Consider the following 21,112-nt stretch of genomic DNA (forward strand, 5'->3'; position numbering starts at 1 on the left):
GCACAGATGCAAACTGTAACTTGAGCTTGGACCTTGCATGAATTATGGTTGAACTTACTGTACACAAGGTTATTTTGGACTAAATATCAGCCAGAAGGTGTTGTTTGGGTTGTTGTAAACAACATGATGTAGTGGTTGATGCCATTTTTTTCTACATCAATGACTAAAATGCTGAATGTGCTTAAACCCAAACCAGCAAAAGTGCAGGCTTAAGGCCAGGTCACACATGAGCGAATGCAAACAAGTGACCATCGCCTGCAGAGGCGCTGAAAGTTCACCAAAGTTGAACTCCACGTTGATGCAATGATGCAAATTTTCTTCACCACAGGAAGCAGGTTTTATCACCCCTTCGCTCGCATAGAATGGAAGTGACCGGGAGTCGAATGTTGATGTCGTGCCTTTATCCAGATAGCTTCATCATGACCAAAGTGAACGCCATATATGAACTCATTTTCAGATACAAATGATTCCTTTTCTTAGGGGTATGATGAAAAATTGACATGATTATGATTTTTACAAGATAACATGCAGGTAACTTAGAAACCATTAGTGCAGTTATTGTCTGAAGTTAAATCTAAAGTGTGAATTGAAAGCAGTCAGTAACATAAAGACTGCAGCAGCACAAGGTGAAACATGCAGAGTAGGGCTGTCAATCGATTGAAATATTTATTCGCGATTAATCTCATGATTGTCCATAGTTTAATCGCAAATTAATCACACATTTTTTTTTATCTGTTCAAAATGTACCTTAAAGGGAGATTTGTCAAGTATTTAATACTCTTAACAACATGAGAGTGGGCAAATATGCTGCTTTATGCAAATGTATGTATGCATATATATATATATATATATATATATATATAATATTGGGAATCAGTTAACGACACAAAACAATGACAGATATTGTCCAGAAACCCTCACAGGTACTGCATTTAGCATAAAAAATATGCTCCAATCATAACATGGTAAACTGCAGCCCAACAGGCAACAACAGCTGTCAGTGTGTCAGTGTGCTGACTTGACTATGACTTGCCCCAAACTGCATGTAATTATCATTAAGTGGGCATGTCTGTAAAGGGGAGACTCGTGGGTACCCATAGAACCCATTTACATTCACATATCTTGAGGTCGGAGGTCAAGGGACCCCTTTGAAAATGGCCATGCCTGTTTTTCGTCGACAAAAGTAGCACAAGTTTGGAGCGTTATTTAACCTCCTTCCCAACAAGCTAGTATGACATGGTCTTGTGCTGCCTTCTAAGATCCCGGTAGTTAATTTATTACCTCAATCATCATCTCTTATGCATAAAATCAGTTTAATAAACTAGGAAACACAGAAAGAGCTGATTTTAAGTTGTTGAGGAGGTGAATCTTCTCAGATCGGGTCAATATAAAAACTGCTTTCCCCTCATGGAAAGTTAGGAAACCCTGTAACAACCGCAGTAATAACCTGACCAACAGTCTCTCCCCATATTTCCAATCTCCATTCATGCCAACTGCGTGGATGAATAAACTATCTGGCAAACTTTACATACAGCTGGTGAGCAGAGAGGAACTAAACGAGTGTCCCAAATGAGCATCCTGTCATTCAGTGCTGGATATTGGATCTTGTAAAACAGGCAGCAGAATTCACTCTCTAACGAGGTTAAATGATGAAACTGATGTGAAAATGAATCAATGTGAGAAGAGGTGGCAAGCATCCATCGCACTCACAACGGTCATTAATTAAGGTTTCAACAGCAAAAAAAAGCTTTTAAAATCCACCAGTGATGCAGCCTGTGAGAGAACAGAACATCTTCTTCCTCGCTGTCCTAATGTTTATAACTCACCACGGTTCTCTCTCGTACACCAAGTGAAAAACTCTTAGAATATCTGTCAGTCTTAGATGAAGTTATCTTGAGTAACTGTACACTTTTATTATGAAATAAAGGCAGAGTAAGGAGAGTTGAAACCACGATCATTGGCACTTCTATGATTGGCTGAAAGCCGTTGTCCGGTCCGGTCTTACAACTTTAACCCTTTCACAGTGTGTTTTCAGTTCATGAAAGTTAATGGTCATCTAAAAATATCTTATTCAGTGTTTGAATGTACTCAGCTCCACCCTCTCGTGTCACTTCTGTTTGCAATAACCAAGATGGTGACGTCCAAAATGCCGAAGTTGAAGCTTCAAATATGCAGCTACTTCATATTCATAATAAGTGCTATTGCTAGTTCCACGGAGAAGTGTCTTGTCCTTGTCACAACTAGTGTGTTTGTGTGTACACATGGTTGTTGAGCGGTGTGTTGTGTGTGCAGTTTGTCAGTGCATGCAGGTATTGCAGTGCTCCTCTTTATAATCATGTCTCCTTATCCTCTATTTCCTGAGCGGAGTGAGAGAGCAGCAGGAGGAGCGTCGGCCAAATTGACGGCCGTCCAGGGTTCTGTCTGGAAGCTCGGTTGTGCGTAGTAATAGGAAGTCAGATATCGTCAGTGGAAGGAATCACTAGTTCACTGAGCAATTGGTTTCCGCTCTCAATTTGGACACCTGCATTTCCAATCACCTTTAGAGCGATGGTTTGCTCTATTGCGTCCTCCCTGCTGCTCGCCTCACTGTTCTGCTCCAATTTTCTTTCTTATCTCATACATCATTGATCTAATTCTGTCCGTCCCCTAAATATATTCCTCCCCTTTGACCCGCCGGAGAGAGGGAACCGGGGATGTGTCTGCACCTTAAGGGCTGTATATGTAAGACACATACACCTGTCATCTTAAAACTAGGTCAGACAGCCCCAACAGACGTATGCTAATCTATTAGATAAGCATGGCTGGGAGCCTGCACCCTTGTCTCTTACCAAGGTATATCTTTAGTAATGATGGGAATGCAGTTATATGAACAGTAAATTGGAACAAGTGCCAAAAAATATGGACCCTGTCTCACCTTTATTTCTAAGTAGGACATATCTGGGTCGTGTTGTCTCATGGTGAGCTGATGTATACGCTATACACACAGATTTGTTGGACTGCGGGCGAGGAAAGTGGAGGAAACTATCACGGGTTGCGTTGGCCGTCTCACCTCAGTGAGGGCAGACTAACTGACGCGCCGCCGTACCTCCCCTTCCTCCACTTTGTTCTCGATTAAGTGTTAGGTAGATGTGTGCGCCTGCCAGCCTGCGGGCCTCTGTAGTCCAACGGTGCATCAGGCGCTCAGTCGTCCTTAACCACACTTTCCCACACTCCGTCTCCTCTTTAGTGTGCCATGAATCTGTCAGAAACTAGTCTCTGGCTATTACAAAAAATAAAAGACGTGAGTGCTTGAGAGGAAAGTGCTGAGATAGATGGACAGTTACACGACTGATTGGAGAGAAGAGGAAAGATGAAGATTGAGCTCAGAGCTCCTTCACCTCTGGTTAACTGTAATTAACTGCAGCTAATTAGCATGGATTAATTATTAAACGTACCTGCTCATTCTGATTCAGTTTGAAAGTCGTTCAGGGGTTTCATGTGTGAAAGAAGACACGCAGGCTGCTTTCACCCTTTGAACTCTGCAAAAGAAATTGTCCGCCAGTGCTTACATTAGTTTTTTTGCTTATTGTGATGTCATTTCTTGGAGTATCTTCAAATGCTTCATATCCCTAAAATCTGTACAACCTAAGGTAAAAGGTTGTGTAATGCCGGGTACACAACACACGAGAATTAAGCCAATTTTTGATCTAATTCGGAGATGTTTCGGCCTAATGTGTCCATAACTTCATCCATCCATCCTTCGTGAATTTTCAGTACAAAGTAGAGCAAAAAATGACATCGCTAATTCTTCCTGCCTATCGTCCGCCATGTTTGTTAACACTAAAGTCACGTTTGATCGCGAGATATTTTGTGAGATTTCCAGGTTTTTTTTTTTTAGTCGTGACTCCTGTTGTTCATGAATAGAATCCGTTAGTGTGTGGTGCGCTATTTTGGCCAAATCGTTGCTCTCCACACACTAGAAGAACAAAACTGTTAAATTTAACATAACACATTGCTATGTGTGGGGTCTCTCACATTTTCAATATCAGTGGATCAGCGTTAAGTCAATAAACCATAATAATTGATAAAAGCATTGAAGTTGTGTCAATGTGAGCGTGTTGCAAAAGAGAGAAGTCAGCTTTCCGCTGCAAAAAGATTGCTTAAGCTATTATGGTTTTTATATAAGATCGATTTAAACTGGAACATTCAACCAACGATCCGTTTTTAAATGGTTAAATAGGCACAAACAGTCTTTGGTTTCAAGGTTCATCATTATACGGACTTGAAAGAACATAAATTGTAAATATTATGAAATGAAAGATGTCAAGTTAGTGTCAGAGCTCCCTTTTGAAAGGAACAAATACCCTGAGGTCTATATGAATTTAATGAATGAGGTCATGTCACAGAGACATCTCTCCCTGGCATTGCCATCGTTATTTATAATGGTGATATGAGCCAGTGTGACCCATTAAAAGCTGTTACCTTTTAATGTTAAATAACTGTAAAAGAGTGTTTTTGTATTTTGGATGACCTTGAGGTATAATTAATGACACGCCAGGTCAATTCTAAACCACGTCACGTTCTCATTTCAGCAGAACTGGTCCGAAACGTCTTTTTAATCACAACTTAAACCACTTAGCTGTGTTGTTAGTCAATTTCACCAGTTGATGGACAGTGTGGCCCTACCGTTTGTGCTCGTCACCGCTGTCTAATAGGACCACTTGTCGCCCACGGCAACCCTTACCATGGAGACCAGCTCGTGTCAGCGGGGATTGGCTGGTTTTCAGCAACTTTGTAGCATCATGGTGTCATCACCTCCCTCAGGAGAGCTCTGTCAGAGAGCAATGCAACTGTGGTAGCATCAATCCTGTTAGTGCCAGCAGCCATGCTTTACTTTTGACTTCTAATGAAAGTGTTGCATTTAATGTGATAATTCACTTTTTTTTCTTGGGTTTTGATGATGCAGGCGGGCTCAACACTGGAGGAGAAAACAAGGATTATATTAATCTTGATGAAATAGATGTACAGTAAATATCCTCACTTCTACAAGAGCCTGCCAAACGGAAGTAAAAGAAAGTTCGGTAACATTTTCTATGATACCCATGTCTATAATGCATTATTATAAACATTACTTATAATGTGTTATAATCTGCTTGTAGTACTGTATAATTATAGTTATAAGAACTCAAATACATTTAGACATTATAAAGCATTTTAATATCGGAAAAAATTTAATATCGTGATATTATGTCTTGCGATACTGTATCAATTCTCCTTTTTTGGAGGTTGTAGCTCAGAGAGACTTTTAGAGCTAGAGTGAAGCTACTGGCATCATAATAAACTAGAAAAACCGAAGGGAACCCATTGGTACCAACCATACTACCTTAAATAACAGTCCAAAGTTCCGCTAAATTTTGGCGAGGAAAAACTGGCATGGCCATTTTCAAAGGCGTCCCTTGACCTCTGACCTCAATATATGTGAATGAAAAGGGGTTCTATGGGTACCCAAGAGTCTCCCCTTTACAGACATGCCCACTTTATGATAAGCACATGCAGTTTTTTGCATGCAGTATTGCATACAGTCTTGAATTGCATAAATTGTGTATCACTGTAAAGCTGAGACTCCAACGAGCCCAACTGAATTCATGTTTGATGATGTTCGTCCCCATAGTAGCCATGTGGTCTTTATACTATGACAGTTTTCCTAAAATTAGATTTGAAAAATAGTATCGGTATCGCAATATATTGCATCGTTACCCCTGTATCATGATACGTATCGTATCGCCAGATTCTTGCCAGTACACGGCCCAAATCCACAATAGCTTAAATTATGCATCACTTTGACACTGGCTGAGTTGGGTTGATTGAAGGTCTAGGTTTGGTTTGGGTTGCTGCATGTGAGTGAATGAATGAATGAATGAATGAATGAGTGAGTGGAGTGCATGCGAATGTGCAGCTTGTAACAAAATAAAGAAACTAGTTCAATGCCTGCATCTAAGTATTCAAAAACTTCAGCCTTAGTTCAACATTAAAACAACTAGAGCGAAAACAAACTTAATCTCCTTTGCATATAGCTTAATTGCGAGCGGTTGAAAAATAATTTCTTCTCTGCGTCCTCATGTCACGCTCCAGTGTCTGTTTCTAAATGATGACGGGCGTGCGGTGATTGACTCATTTTAAAACTCAAACTGCGACTTCTTATAGTTCTTTAACAAAACAAACAAAAACGTCTCTTACAAACACACTTGAAAGTATGTCAAGAGTAAAAATCTATTTGCATGCTGATTAAAGTAATGTTCTTCTGAGTATAACTTGGTGGTATGTGCAGCTGGCTTCTTGTTTTGGGATCCCTGTGATTTATACTGAACAGCAACATGTGGTTCAACATTTAAATTGGCAAGCACTTGGAAAGCTTGACGCACACAATGCATGGTGCGTCTGTGACTATACACTCCCAGCGCAGTGACATCACACGGTGGTGGTGTGAGGAGCTGGTTACTATGGAAACTACCTATATGCGGGGGCTTGAGCTGGTAAGGTTAACACTGATTGATAGGTGCTGTTAGGGCCGACGGAGAGTAAATCCATCTCTGGGGGGGTCCTGCATTCCTCTGAGGCTCCACGTGCACCAACAGTGTGTGATCTCAGAATCCTTTCTATCTGCGAGAGCAGAGTTCAGACGGTCACAAGGTGCTGGTGAATGGAGACGTGATTGTACTACCGGTTGTGTGAGTCTTAGTTCCTAATCTTGTAAGCTGATGTGCTGAAGCATGGACTTGCCTTTGCAGACGCGGGGTAATAAGATGTTGCAGGGGTGTGATTGTCCTGCCCAGTAGCTGCTGTGAAGAATTATCAGCTGTACGGTCTCATTGCACACATCGCTGCACGTTGTCTATATTCAACACGTCTTTCTGATTTGGGCACTTGCCATGTTGACGTGGCTACAAATGAATCCACACTCTGCCACTTGTCCCCAAGGTGCTCTTACAAAGGCTTTTCATTAAGCTCATGGCAGTCAAATAAATGAAGATAGCCGTACTCTGTTTTCTTTACACCCTGTCAGCTGCTGTTCACTGGCCGATTTCATTATTTCCCCTCGCTGCTGCTTCAAAGGTCACTTACCAGACCGCTGCGGAGGAATTCAGCCTGCAAAAGTTCACCGTTGACTGCAAATAACGGAACAAAGCAACGGATTGGGGATTTCCAAACAGATTTAAAATTCCAAAGTTCACCATCATTGATTCTAACAGAGACTCTAAGGGGAAAAGGGGACACAAATGTAACTAATAGATATCCCCATGAAACTTCCCCAGTTGATTGCTTACATTAAGGCAATTCTTTTTTGTTTTACAAGTTTTCTAATATGTATGTTTAAATATGCAAATGAGGCATTATCTTATGAAATATGTGCTGATTTTCATACATTTCCAGAACAGAAATCTGATCATTGGATAAAGCCAGGTTCAAAATACTTATTTCATTTTGTTGGTATAATAAAGTCAAAAGTTTTTACTAGGGCTGTCAATCGGTTAAAATGGTTAATCACAATTAATGGCACATGTTTTATCTCTTCAAAATGTACCTTTTAAAGGGAGATTTGTCAAGTATTTAATACTCTTATCAACATGGGAGTGTGCAAATATGCTGCTTTAGGCAAATGTATGTATATATTTATTATTGGAAATCAATTAACAACACAAAACAATGACAAATATTGTCCAGAAACCCTCACAGGTACTGCATTTAGTATTAAATATATGCTCAAATCATAACATGGCAAACTGCAAGTTGCATTAATACGTTAAAGAAATTATTGGCATTAAAAAAATGTGCGTTAACTTTGACTTTTTTATAATTCCGTAAATCAGAAAATACTGTCAACAGCCATAAAAAATAAATTTTCACCATTCTCTAAATCAGGCTATGAATGGTAAAACCTGTAAAAACCTTCAGAATATAGATAGAAATTGAGAAAAACAGCCTTTTAAGATATGTATCGTAAAATTGCATACAGTTTGCGAGACACTACAGGTGAATAGGGTAAACATCTTTAACTAAAAGATATCACCATGAAACTTCCCCAGCTGATTACTAACATTAAGACAGTTTTCTGAAATGTTATTTTTAGATATGCAAATGAGGCATTATCTAATGCTTACTTCTACAGAGAAATTGCCAGATGCAAATAGACAGAGTAGTAAAATAAACACCTAAATGTGTACTTTGGATGTTTTCTTTCCACCAGTCTGAAATGAAAACATGAAGACTGAAGCAAAATAGCCCAACATCTCAAAATTGACCAGAGCATGAAAAACAATGTTTTTGCCTGTAGTGTCTCGCCTTAAGTGAAGATTTCTGCTTTTAATTAGGATGTTGATGTAAGCTGAGTCGATGTTTTATTTGATCCTTTCATACAAGCTCCTGTTTCCTTTCAGCTTGTGTGTTTTTGTGTGTTCACCATCCAGTGGTCATGTAGCCACCGGGGCAGCACTTCATGCCCAGAGGAATGCCTGAGGTCTCTTGACAGGCTCTCCGTGCTCCACTTCCATGAACACGCTTCAGACTAGTCACGTATTATTTGTTTGGTGGGGGGCCTCAGCTTGTGGTGCGCTTTTAATAGACTGCAGAGAGAAACAGCTCAATCTGTCACAAAGGGAGGCTTGTTTGGGTTGGTTTGCCCCTTCGTCTGCAGTAGCAAATATATTTTTATCGTGCAAAATATGGACAGAATCAGCATAAGAAAATGATGCAGTATTAGACTGCAGACTGATTAAAAGTCACACCCATAGCCCCGATGCTGTGGTCTATTGATGCAGCAGTTTCAGGGTCTTTACCCGCAAGAAGAGCTTTTTGTCAAAACAAGGGCTGCATCAATAAATCACAGCATCAAGGCTACCAGCGAGCGTGTGATTGATGTCTTCTGAATATCAATGCAAACCGTCATGTAGCGGGTCAGGCTAGTTCACGGAAACTGCGTCAAACTTTTCTTTTCCAATCTCCAGCTTAGTTAACGAGTGTGTGCGTACTATGATTTTATGCCAGTGTAAAATGCCCCGGCTCATGTCCTTCACTGTTATTCACTGTTCTGTGTGTAAGTGGACTGTGAACAGCAGGAATTCAGCCCCACCAGATGGTGTTACCAGGTGGAGCAGCTTGACATCCGTAAAGGCGACAGCAGTTAAGAGTCTGTCTGTCTGACATCACTTGCCTCTAAAATTGGTGGTGGGGGGGGGGACGGTTGCCACGTTCTGCTGGCACATATTGACAACAGTGATGACATGTCTATGAATATAAATATCTGAAAAGCTGCTGCTTCTCTTTCTGCTTGTTATTAACATACACCCAAGGTTATAGTATTATAGTAGAGTCAATTAAATCCAGAGCTGGATGGAATATATTATAGATGGAATATAATATTAATAACTTTTCTTTAGTGTATAATCACCCGATAATTAGTATTGTTGTGTTTTTGTTAGCTTAGAATGAGACGTTCATATCTACATATGGAGCGGGTCCTCTCTTCACGGAGTCTGACATGTTTCTACAGTTGACCAGAACGGAGAAACTGAACTCTGTTAACTTTTCCTGCTTGGGCCGGATTTGATAACGTTACTCGCTCACGTCGCCGCTACTCTCTCTCTCTCCTGCTTCACCACTCACTTCCCACATGCACACACACTTTACACACCGACTCTGCTCCAAATGGCTCTTTAGAGGGACGTTCACGTTTTTGCGTCGGCCACAGTAGCTCTGCAACACGCTTGGCACACGGGAGAGGCTTCAGTCACATCCTACACACTGGACCTTTAACATATTGTCATTCCATACTTTATAAAGTACAGGTAACATAGTTCTCTACCTAATAAATGATGAAATTGATGAGATACTGTTCATATTCACTGTGATAATTGGAGGTGAGCGCCCTCAGGCTCACACAGTGGTCATAAAAAAGGCTCGAACCTCCAAAATCACCTGTTTTTAAATCACTGGAGATGAGAAAACAGAAAACATCTTCTTCCCTCACGTCGTTAAATTTTTAATTCACCACTGTTTTCTAGCAGTGATGCCTCTCCGTCTGGAGCACCAGGTGTCAAATATTACACAAGCATTATTACTCCTTCCATAAATCGTCAGAATAAAATAAGGAACATTAACATAAAAGACATATATGAAGGACAGAAAAGTATGACTTTAACAGATAGATGAAGCCTCACATATCCCATGTTTTAGAGAGGCTTTCTGAGGAGCGACAAAAGCAGGTATCCACTCTGGCCGCTGATACCACAACACCAAGACTCAGGTGTATGAATCAGCTTTAAGTGTAAACGAACTGAATGGGATTTGAAGGGAAGCTTGTCCTCTCTGTCTGGACTCTAACCATGTCTCTCCTCTCTCTGTTGTCCCTTACAGCGGAGCCCCTCCCCCTCATGGACCTGTGCAGACGGGTAGCTCGACTGGCTCTGGGCAGAGAGCGCATCCATCACATCGACACACTCCCACTGCCGCAGACGCTCAAGAACTACCTCCAGTACCAGTGACCAAACACACACACACAGACACACACACACACACAGATACACACAGATGGGAATAAACTGAGGCTCATTTCTTCTTATGATTACCGGCCTTCAAACTGAACCTAATCATAACCATCAGACATCTGCTGAGGATGCGGGCGATGACATTGACTACGAACAGGTGGTGAAGACGGCGCTGCGAGGGGTTTTGTTTACAACAGTTGGGGGTTTTCCATTTTGAATGTTTTTATCTTTTTTCTTTTTTTTGTTGTTTTTTTCTCCTGGACGGACGACTTAGAGGAGCTGATGAATGAAATGAAGGGAGTGAGAAATTAAATTGCGATCCTGCTAATCACATGTATCGAGTTTGTACGGCCTTAAACGCTGTGGTTGTGGGTGAGAGTTTACCCCCGACATCTTTTCTGCACAGACTCTGCGGAAGCCTCCTCGGAAACATGTTGGTATTTATATTTATATTCCCAACAACACAGCAGGCTCTGTGGAGACACAACAATCCCCCCAAGCCACAGGAGAGAGAGTGAGCAAGCATGAGAGAGAGGGAGAAAGTCCACACACAGATCGATTTTAGTTTGTGTGCGGTAGCACACATGGATTTCATACAGTATAAACTGTGTCATGAGTGTACAGAAACAAAGCTTTAACTGTCTGTAGTAAGAACACAACTCCCTACAGGCTAAAAAGACAACTCCAGTCTGGTTTGAACATTGTGAATCCCCCTCCTCTCATATGCCAGCTCCTCTCTCTCTCTCTCTCTCTGTGTCTCTTCATCACTCGCTCCAGTTTGATTTAAGCCTCCACCATGTTTGGTGAACTCAAAGGACCGCGGACGCTGTTTGGCTCCTGTAACGCTGATAGAGATTGATCTGAAGGTTGAAGCTGTGTTTGACTGCTAATGTGCCTGCTCCGAGACAGATACACGCACGCAAAAAAAAGCACATGGCAACACTTCTGTCATATCTGAACAGAAGACCCCCACCCACCCCTCCCCTGTTTTAAATGCTGCTTTTCCGTCTTTCTTCCACCGTCTTACCCTCATGTGGGTTTTTATGCCTGATTTTTGGTCTTAAAATGAGATTTTTTTTTTTTTTTTTTTAATTTTTTTTCTCCATTCCATGGATTATGAGATTTGTCTGCGGGACAGGTTGTCTCGCAGGTATAGGTAGAAAAATGTGCTGCCATGAGAATCTTTTAAATGTGAATAAGAATAAACTCAGCTAAACTCGCACCGCCTCCTCGCTTTCTGTGCTCTTTTGAGTGTCATCAATTCTAAGACGGTAAATGTTTTAATCCAAAGTTGTGCTTTCTTAACTGACTTCACTAAGCCCCGGCCCTGGGCAGCGATTGTCCAATAATCACTTAGCAACTGTAACTAGGCATGGCAGACCTGTGAAACCTTGGCTTTCTCCCATGGAGAAAGATGGTGCCTATTCATTCCAATGAGAATTGCTCGCCTGGCGCATACGCCAAAACGTTTTCTATCTTCTGGGTTTACTTCCACTGAATATGCACAGTAGTGTTTCTCCCACTGGCCCCGACCCCCAGCTCCCACTCGACCCTTAGACTTTACACTGTGATGACGTCACAGATTTTTAAATTGCTTTTCTCGCTCAAGGAAACTTTTATAAATATAACACCTCCATGGGTCAAAATTCATAATAGTCATAATCGACCTTGTTTATAGTTCCAGGTGTCCTGTCAACAGTTTTACAGACGAGTCTAAGTCCTGAAACCCAGAAATGAGTCAGCATTTCAGCACTCCCAGAATACTGTGCATATTCAGTGGGAAGTAAACCTGGAAGATGGCAAACTTTTTGGCCCCAGACAAGCAATTCTCATGATCCAGTTCTAATAATACACCCATGGTTTTCTCCCCTCTTATTTTAGTGATGTAAATAGTTGTAATGGATGATTACTTTATCAACACTGATGCTGTCAATAACATAAATTACACCAAAGCTTCGGAACAAGTGTTAAGAGCCTTTGCTGCTGTAAAAGCCCCTGATGCCGGTTCTGGTGTAGAGTCAAGATGAGCCGGTTCTAAACCATCGATTCCCCGTCCCAGCGCCGGCTTTGAACACACAACAAAGCCTGTTGTGTGATCAAAGTTGAGCTCCGTGATGCTTTCCCTGGCACCACCAACAGAAAACCCATTAGTGTTGTACAGCAGAGAGCAGCCCGTGTTGATTAATATCATAATCGCTCTGAGAGGCATCTCTGCTTCAGGAGGGAGATGACCGGCACTAACGCAGCAGAATTGATGGACATGGACGTCTTAATGCTTTAATAATGATGCGTCTGTTGGACAAGATGGGCTTTAATAATAACTGGCTCCAGTAACACATGTTCATTGAAGCTTTGACATCAAAATAAACAGGAATACAAAGGTAGAAGATAACTGAAATGCAAGTAGAGAGATGTGCTATAAGCTCCAGTCTGCTATTGATCCCCAGCTGTAGCATGTGCCTGCCTCAGCGTATAGTGCTGCTCAATAATGCAGGGACCGGCCCTTTTAAAGGATTATTGAACAAGCCTGAAAGTTAAAGCTGATGACTTGTTTGATCTGGTTAAAAGTGACTTAGCTTTGCTGGATCCATATTTAGCTCTGCCTCTTGACAGCGAGGCTTGACTTCAATTCATCTCGCTGTCTTTCCCTCCGTCTCCTCTCCTCCACCAACTTTCTCTTGTCTCCCTTTTACGCCGGCTATTTAAAGTTTTCCTTTTTCTCAAAAGCATATCTTCCTTCGTAGAGCTTTATCTTCTGCCTCACCTGCTTTGGCTGGAGGTAAACGGTGCGTTTCGGCTGTGAGAATATAATTGTCCATCACACCGCTCTTCTCTAGCCTTCCTCATCCTCTTCCCCCCCCCTCTCTCTATGCATACATGTTATACATATGCATATATGGAGAGTGGCAGAGTGAGCTGAGGAGGAGATGGATGGTTGGAGGCCGGCTGTCTGCTTCAGAGACGGGCAGAAATCCATAATTTATGGAGGAGAAATCCTGCGCCTGCTTTGCTTGGTAAGTCATGTAAAAGCTTACGTTTCTCCTCGCTCTTGGTTTCTCTCCTCCCAGATCACACATGGAGATATATCGTCTTCAAGAGGACGAATTCCTCAAAGTAAAAGGGTGCTTCTTTGACCTACTTGAGGAATTTGTGCACAGTCACAGATAAGGATGTGACTTTAACGTATTTATGGTCAATCTGTGTTCAGCACCGACATCAAAGGTGCATCTGTTTGGGTTTTGTTGACTTTTTGGTTGTTTGTGATTCATCTTAAAAAAGTTTTGGAAAAAGACTGAACATGATATTTGGACTTTTTATTAAATACTTTTCACAACTTTAAATCACATTGGATGAAAAATTAAGTTAAAAAACATTTAAATTGAAATGACACATAGTTGGGCGTGGCCATTTTCAAAGGGGTCCTTTGACCTCTGACCTCAAGATATGTGAATGAAAATGGGCTCTATGGGTCTCCCCTTTACAGACATACTTGAATGCCGTATAAATGTTATTTTCACCGATTCTATAATGATGAATTTTAATATTTCTGCATGCTGTGGTCTCTTAACAGTCTGAGAATTACATAAATTGGGAATCGCTGTAACTGAGCCCAATTGTATTCATTGGGTGGGTTTTAAGGGGTTAACAATGTAAAAGCTGAAATAATATTCAATTAAGGGAATTTGGGATCCTAATACCATTTTGCATCTTAATAATACAATACATAGGTGTTTACTTTTGGCCCGTGGCCCACCATTGAGTTCCAGTTTTGGCCCTCCAAAGGAAAATGTTTGGGCACCCATCAGAAAGAAAAACTATAGATACCTTTACTAAAACGATTGCTGCACTTAACTGTCTTATCTTTGAGCATATTTTTAGGATAATATTAACTGTAAATTATTATTATTATTATTTTTTTTACTCTTTTTCAGCCCTGAGTTGTCTGCAGGTGTTCAGGTCAACTGCAAACTGCCCCAACAACCTTCAGCAACAAGGTAGAACAGCCTGTATGTAGCCTGAGAGGTATGACCAAGGGCAAAAAAAGTCCCCAAAACACTAATTGTAATTGAAGATGGCTATGGCTGCATTTATATAGCGCTTTTATTCAAAGCACTTCACGAAGGTTTTGCTGCCTAATCACCCATTCATGCACACACTGTCTTGCCCAACATTTTTAACAACTTACTATGGTAGCAGGACAGTAAGAGGGCAAATGTTCAGAGAGACTTGAGTAAGAAAATCAACCTGAAACAATAAGAGTGAGGGAGACAGAAATAAGATTTTGGAGAGTAAGGGCTGAAACTTATTTTTCATTTTAATCAATTCAGCATATTTGATGAAATTGATGTAGTTGCATGATTCCTGAAATTGTGGGGGTTGTATCCAAACAGTGTACAATATTAAAGCTGAAGTAGACGAGATTGGAGCAAATAGGATTTAAAAAAGTTATTTTTATAAAAACCGGTCGCTATATCGTAGCAGACAGTAGACAGTAGTACATGAAACAGGTAACGTGAAAAAATAATCATGTGCCTCTGTGTCCTCCGGTGCTCCTAACGGCATCTGCAAGATTTCACAGACCGGAGGAAAACAAGCAGTTAGAGCTGATCTGAGGTCTGCTGTCCAGCTGCCGTTTATGAGAGCCGGCTGTCAATCACTCGTGAACTCCGACCAAACGGTCAAACTAGGCAGCGCTGATCAAATATGAATCAATATTCTGCTACGTTAATGTCTATTTCTCATCCCAAATGTTTTCAGAATCGTCTTGTAGTGCACGGTTTAGCTGTAAAATGAGAAAATTTGTGACACCGCCGCCATCGTGGAATCTGGTGAGGGAACACCAAGTTCCGGTCACATGACCGGAGCACAGCCAATAGGAACGCTCTCTCAATGAAATGACCTGTGATTGGTCAAAGTCTCCCGTCACGGGCTAGATTTTCTGAAGCCTGATAACAGAGCCATGAGGAGGTGCAGAAGTCTAGTTTTCTCTCAGAACACTTGAATTATAATATGCTGAAAGGTTATTATGTAATGTTTGCCCAATGATGCCCAAACTATTCTGCCTACTGCCACTTTAAGTTTCATTTGATGAACTCTATTACTCAACTAATTGTTTCAGCTCTAGATTCAGCCTTAAATTCATTATGCGTAACAGCAGCTCGGCCTCGGTGACGGCACGCTCTCAAGACCAAAACACTCGACTTTAAATGCTACCTGAACAGTTTGTTACCACGGCTGGAACACGGTGCTGATAACTGGAGGAAAAGTAGGAAGAGAGGAGAGGAGAGGAGAGGAGGAGAGGAGAGGAGAGGAGAGGAGAGGGAGAGGAGAGGAGAGGGGATTAGTGAATGAGAGGAGAGTGAGCCGAGTTGAAGGAGGAATCTCAGCGGCGGAGAGTGAAAATGGAAAAAAGGGAAATACAATAAGGCAACGGTGGAACAAGTGAAGATAGAAGGGCTATTTCCAGCCGTGTACCTATCTGAGTGGAGATCGTAATGGAACAGACACTTTTTCCAGTTGAATATATGGAAGGAAAGCTTCAGAGGTATAAAAATAAAAACACAGAGGCTTTTTATATATGCTCTAAACAACATCTTTAATGAGCATATATATGATCAGAACATTTGCTTCTAATTTCAGCAGCGCTAGTTTTGCATGTTACCCGGGTAGTCTATGTGAAGGTATGCATGCATGAGTCATACTCTTATCTCTCACAGTAGGGGAACTCAGCGTGAGGCCCAATAATAACAGTACGGTGCCTTTTCTTATCCATCCTTCATCTTTTTCCCGTCTATCTCCCCCTGTACCATCAGTGTCTCCCTCCGTACAGCTTCAACTTCTTCTGTTGAACAACAGTAGGGGATTTTGCTGGAGTAGTGTCACTTTCATTTTCTTATTTTAAAGGTGTGAGAAGTAAAACAAGCTGGTGTGAAGTTCCCATGGAGCGTGCTTGTTAATATTGTCAGAGGGTTTCAGTCGGACCTCCTGCCTGCTATCTCAACCTTTTCAAATGTCACCCCTCTGCCTATTAGGCAAAAACAAACCACCTTACTGCAAGGGTGCCTCTAAAATTAGTGATAACATATCCCTGGGTGCACACACACACACACACATAGGTTAATGACTGGCCACAGCCTACGGGCAACACAGCTCAAATCTGTAGATATTGTGGTTTTATGTGCTCGCACGTCGGCCGTTTCATCAAACCACTCGGCCGAGACGATGACCTCATAATCTCATCAGAGCGCCACTGTTGCCACTGACTGTGTGCCAAAAGTTGTTTTTTTTAATCCTCCATATCTACGCACACACTGTGTGTGACGTCAGTTGTTGCAGCTTACAATGTCATCTGTGCCCACTGGCCTGTTCTGTCTCCTTCGCATTGTGCCCACTGCACCTTATGTAAATATACAAGCAGCCAATAACAGGCCGGATTTATGGTTCATGACCTCTAGTACTGTTTTATCCCGGTTGTGATGCAGTTATTTGCAATAAAAAGAACAATATTTCAACATAAGCACTTCCTGATGTTTGCTTTTAAACAGAGATGCCTCCGGTTCACTGGAAACTGGTGGTGACAGGTCACATTTTGATTAATGAATGAAACACTAAATCAGTTGCTCCCTTTATGCGTTTATGAAATCAACCCACATGTGGCCTTGACTCCAGATGGATCAACTGATCAGGATGGATTCAGTATTTGCTGCGTTACTGCTGCCACCTTTTGGTCACTAGCACTCACTACAACGCTGTGGCTTCATTTAAACTGTGTGTGAGAGAATCAAACCTCTACGGATGGGGAGTTTTTAAAAGGTTATTCCAGTGATTTAGTGCTGCACTTCAATATAGACCTTTTCAATCCTGACAACATAAACATTCTTGTATTTTCTGTTGCAATGTTTGTTAATGCAGTAGCTGACATGAAGTAAACTTGGACCAAACGGGTTGTCCTAGCAACAGAATGGCAATGAAAAGGTCTCTAGTTGGAGGAATCACAAGAGATTATTTTAAATGGTCAAAATAGGTTTGCAACATTATTATTATTATTGTTATTATTAAGTGTTCAGTCTATGAAATGTCAGAAAATAGTGTGTTTGGTGGTTTTTACTTGATAAATTTAATTGATTAAACACATTTTTATTTACAGAGCCAGTGCGTAGAGTATGTGTGTCTGTGGGAAGTGAGTGGTGAAGCAAGAGAGAGTGGCGGCGACGTGAGCGAGTAACGTTATCGCCTCCGGCCCAAGCAGGAAAAGTTAAGAGTTTGGTTTGTCCATTCTGATCTACTGCAGAAACATGGCGGACTCCGTGGAGACGACCCGCTCCCTACGTAGATATAAAATCATTCTAAGCTAACGAAAACACAACGATTCCTATTATCAGGTGATTAAACATACTTATTAACATTATATTACATCTTGGCCAATAGATCCCCCTAAATGTGACACACTGGTCCTTTAATTGATTATCAAAATAGCTGGTGATTCATTTAATAGATTAATCGTTGCAGCTCTAATTCAGTTTTCTGTCAGTTGACTCATTTATTTGTTCAGTAATTATTTCAACTCAAGTTAAAATTGACCCAGCGAAGGCCAAGACATCTTAAGCTTTAGTCCAAAAAACTAAGCAAGCTTCAAAAACTCTGGATCCTACATTTTCCATGATGCAACCAATTAGTAACTTTTTATTAGACCCTTCCTACCCGGTAAATGCCCTCTTCTTTCAAACTCCACTCCCCCCAGTTTATAACGTTGGATTTCTGTCATAAACTTGTAGTTTTCAACCCCGATGACATCACTATGATGCCGTGAGGGTTATTTTCTGAGACTGAAGTCTCTCCGAGTTGAACTGACTCGTTGTAAACATTCACATTAACGTAGATATTTCATGTTTTGATTATAGTTTAATTTTTTTAGAGTGACAGACTCATTTTCCAGACACTCCTCTTATTACGGCGGCCTCACAATTAGAGTAAAATGGATCAAGTCTGCCCTTGACAGTGAAGTGGTCGGCGCTCCCGGCCGCTGTAATTGTTTGACAGTAAAAACCAGACGTGTAATCCCATGTCGGTGAGAAGGTTTGTTTATGAGGTGATTATGGAAGGGATTTAGTGCGCTTTCTGTAGAGGAGGAAGAAGAGACACTCTCAAAGTTGATAAAACAAGCTCAACTAAAGGTTCACTTACTTACTTGTTGTGGAGCATTCAGCCATATCACTGTCGGCAAACTTCAACATGATTATGAGCAACTGAAGAAGCTCCATTAAAAAGGAGCAGCAGGTACCAGGACTGGATTAAGGTTGAATAAATAGATATAAAGTGCTGTGTGCTTCAGAAAGTGGCTGTCTTCACAGATTAAGATATGTTATGGCAACAGGGACAAACGATTTTTAAATTAACAATTGATCAAACTATGATAATGTGAAAGGGGGTCGCTCATAGTGAGATTTATCACCCGGCTTCTCAGTTCTCCTCGGCTCAGCGGAGCATTTTATCATTTTATTTTCCAGCCTTTTCCAGAGAAGATATTCTGTCAATGATTACACAACAGTGGTTTGAAAAGACAGCAGCAGTGGAGGTCTTTGGGAAAAGACTGCAACTGGGTAATGTGGAGGGTTATGGTTTCCATTATAAATGGTGCCCAGCCTTTCATTTCATTTCTTTGGCTTTGTGCACTGAAACAGTGGGTGGTTGTTGTTTTTGTTGTTGTGGTGACAACCTACAAGCTGCCAATCCAACCACGTCCATCATAACAGACCCTGCTGTCAAATGAGATTTCCTAGCTCTGCCTTCGCCCTCTTTATTTCACTTTATATGAGCTATAACAATGATGTTGGAGCGGTTTAACTGTGACTAGCCACTCTGAATGTAGCTTGCAGGGGTATTATTACTGAGATACTGACCACAAGAGAGGTTTTCTTGCCCAAAATGTTTCACAAACAAGGCAGCAGCACATGCCCAAACAAGGCAGCAGTACGAGTTGGAAAAGATTTGCCAATAAATGTGTGATATTTAGGAGGTTTATACAAAGCTGTTGGGTATTTACTTGGACGAGCGTTCTCAGTTCTTAACTGTTGTTTTGTGTGAAGTGTCGCTCGCAGGCCAACTATGATGATGGTGTTTTTTCTGAAGTGGTTTTCCATTTTTCCAGTTTTCCTGGACAGCTGACAGGACTGTGTGTTCTTGGGAAGCATGTTTGGTGAGTGAGATAATGACTATGTTACCACTTGTTGATTGTTGTACCTCGAACATTGGACTCTGCTGCCCCCTGCGGGTTTGTGTGCCAGAGGAGGATTTCTGGATTTCATCAGCGAGTGTTTCAGCCCATTTCAGTTTCTGGGGGAAGTAGGGAAGCACTGAGAGGATGGTAAGAAGACGCACAAGTAGCTCATACAGTTTTGGGTCACAAACATAGGTTCACAAACCTTTATGAAATTGCTGTTGTAAGTTACTCTGTACTGTATTAGCTACCAGCCTGTTCTCATTCCCAGGGCGTCAAATACCAACGGCTTGTCACGGCTGTCAGCATTCAATACCGCTGCACAAGCGTTAGAAAATATCGGATTCTTTGATAAAATAAAGGTATACGCTTGTGTCCCTAAAAACTTCTAGAGAGAACAACTCCTAAGGTACATTTATTGCCAAAAAAATCCAATCACAGAGCTTAAAATTCAGTCATGTGAGCAGCTAACAGCAGGTGAAGCTTAAAGATGATGCTGTTAAAAGACAATCTGCAGCCTAAATCGGTTCACTTTAGACTATTTCTGATGAATTCAGCAGCTTCAGTATGGCAACTTCTTTTATTCACAACTGCAATCATGAAGCTGTTTGAATTCAGGGCTGCTCTGATGTAGGCCTCTGACTGGCTTCCTCTCCAAAGCATCAGCAGCCAAGGCTCATGGGTATTGTAGTATTTAGACCCGTCCCCCAAAACATGATATCCAAGAAACAAAGTTGAAATGATTAAGACTGGTGGTCAGAACATCAACCTGTGTGTGTGTGTTTCTATGTGAAGTTACATTGAGGACATCATTTATTATTTATTTACATTTTTAATGGAAATACAGAATGGGGTTAAACACACATCAGGAACCAGCGCTTCTCCCCACTTGGCAGCTCTATTACCATTCTCCCTCTCTGTGTCTCCACTAAATGATTCTTTGCATTACAATAAGTTCTCTACAAATATGTACTTGTAAAAAATGTTTTCCTGTGTTCAAAACACCAACAAATGTGATGCCATACATGTGCAGAGATGAAAAAAACAAACAAACCCTGAAGCCTTCAGTGGTCCGACTGTGTTTACTTCATCCAGTCTGCAGTTTGTCCACAGCCTGGAGGTGAGTCTCACCCTGTCTCTGCAATATGTGAGCTGTCTTTGTGTGGAATATATAAAAAACACATTTATAATTCTGCTTGAAATGCACACTGATCATTTTTACTGCAGCACAAATTCTTTATTTCCTAGTAAAATGTTCATAAGCAGTTCTACACCAATGAAACGGTCGTCTCTCTGCTCAGCATTGGTCTCATGCTTCAGGGCACTGGCAGGCTTAAAAGGCCACACTTTGCTGTATTGGCTTCGGACTCTTCAG

The 21,112-nt window shown here is 41.3% G+C and overlaps 1 protein-coding gene and 2 long non-coding RNA genes across 6 annotated transcripts in view; 2 read left to right on the forward strand and 1 right to left on the reverse strand.

The window, feature by feature from the left end:
* Window positions 1-11,738, forward strand: part of LOC141771234 (uncharacterized) — a 174,379-nt gene extending 162,641 nt beyond the window's left edge. Inside the window, exon 2 of the long non-coding RNA XR_012594701.1 lies at window positions 11,145-11,738. This is a non-coding gene — a long non-coding RNA (uncharacterized LOC141771234). The remainder of the gene's footprint in view (window positions 1-11,144) is intronic.
* Window positions 1-11,738, forward strand: part of LOC141771232 (SPRY domain-containing SOCS box protein 4-like) — a 60,440-nt gene extending 48,702 nt beyond the window's left edge. Inside the window, exon 4 of the mRNA XM_074641280.1 lies at window positions 10,390-11,738. Coding sequence (XP_074497381.1) covers window positions 10,390-10,517 — 128 coding nt within the window. The 3' untranslated portion in view covers window positions 10,518-11,738. The remainder of the gene's footprint in view (window positions 1-10,389) is intronic.
* Window positions 1-20,901, reverse strand: part of LOC141771233 (uncharacterized) — a 29,682-nt gene extending 8,781 nt beyond the window's left edge. The window contains exons 1-6 of one of the 4 annotated variants that reach the window (XR_012594698.1): window positions 20,792-20,901; window positions 19,761-19,853; window positions 4,918-4,957; window positions 4,724-4,829; window positions 3,435-3,518; window positions 3,122-3,259 (exon numbers count right to left, since the gene is read on the reverse strand). This is a non-coding gene — a long non-coding RNA (uncharacterized LOC141771233). Of the gene's footprint in view, window positions 1-3,121; window positions 3,260-3,434; window positions 3,519-4,723; window positions 4,958-19,760; window positions 19,854-20,791 lie in introns of those variants that run through there. The other 3 variants (XR_012594697.1, XR_012594700.1, XR_012594699.1) reach the window with 3 other exon arrangements.
* Between the last annotated feature and the right edge of the window lie 211 nt (window positions 20,902-21,112).

This window comes from Sebastes fasciatus, chromosome 7 (assembly GCF_043250625.1).
Source record: "Sebastes fasciatus isolate fSebFas1 chromosome 7, fSebFas1.pri, whole genome shotgun sequence".
NCBI lineage: Eukaryota > Metazoa > Chordata > Actinopteri > Perciformes > Sebastidae > Sebastes > Sebastes fasciatus.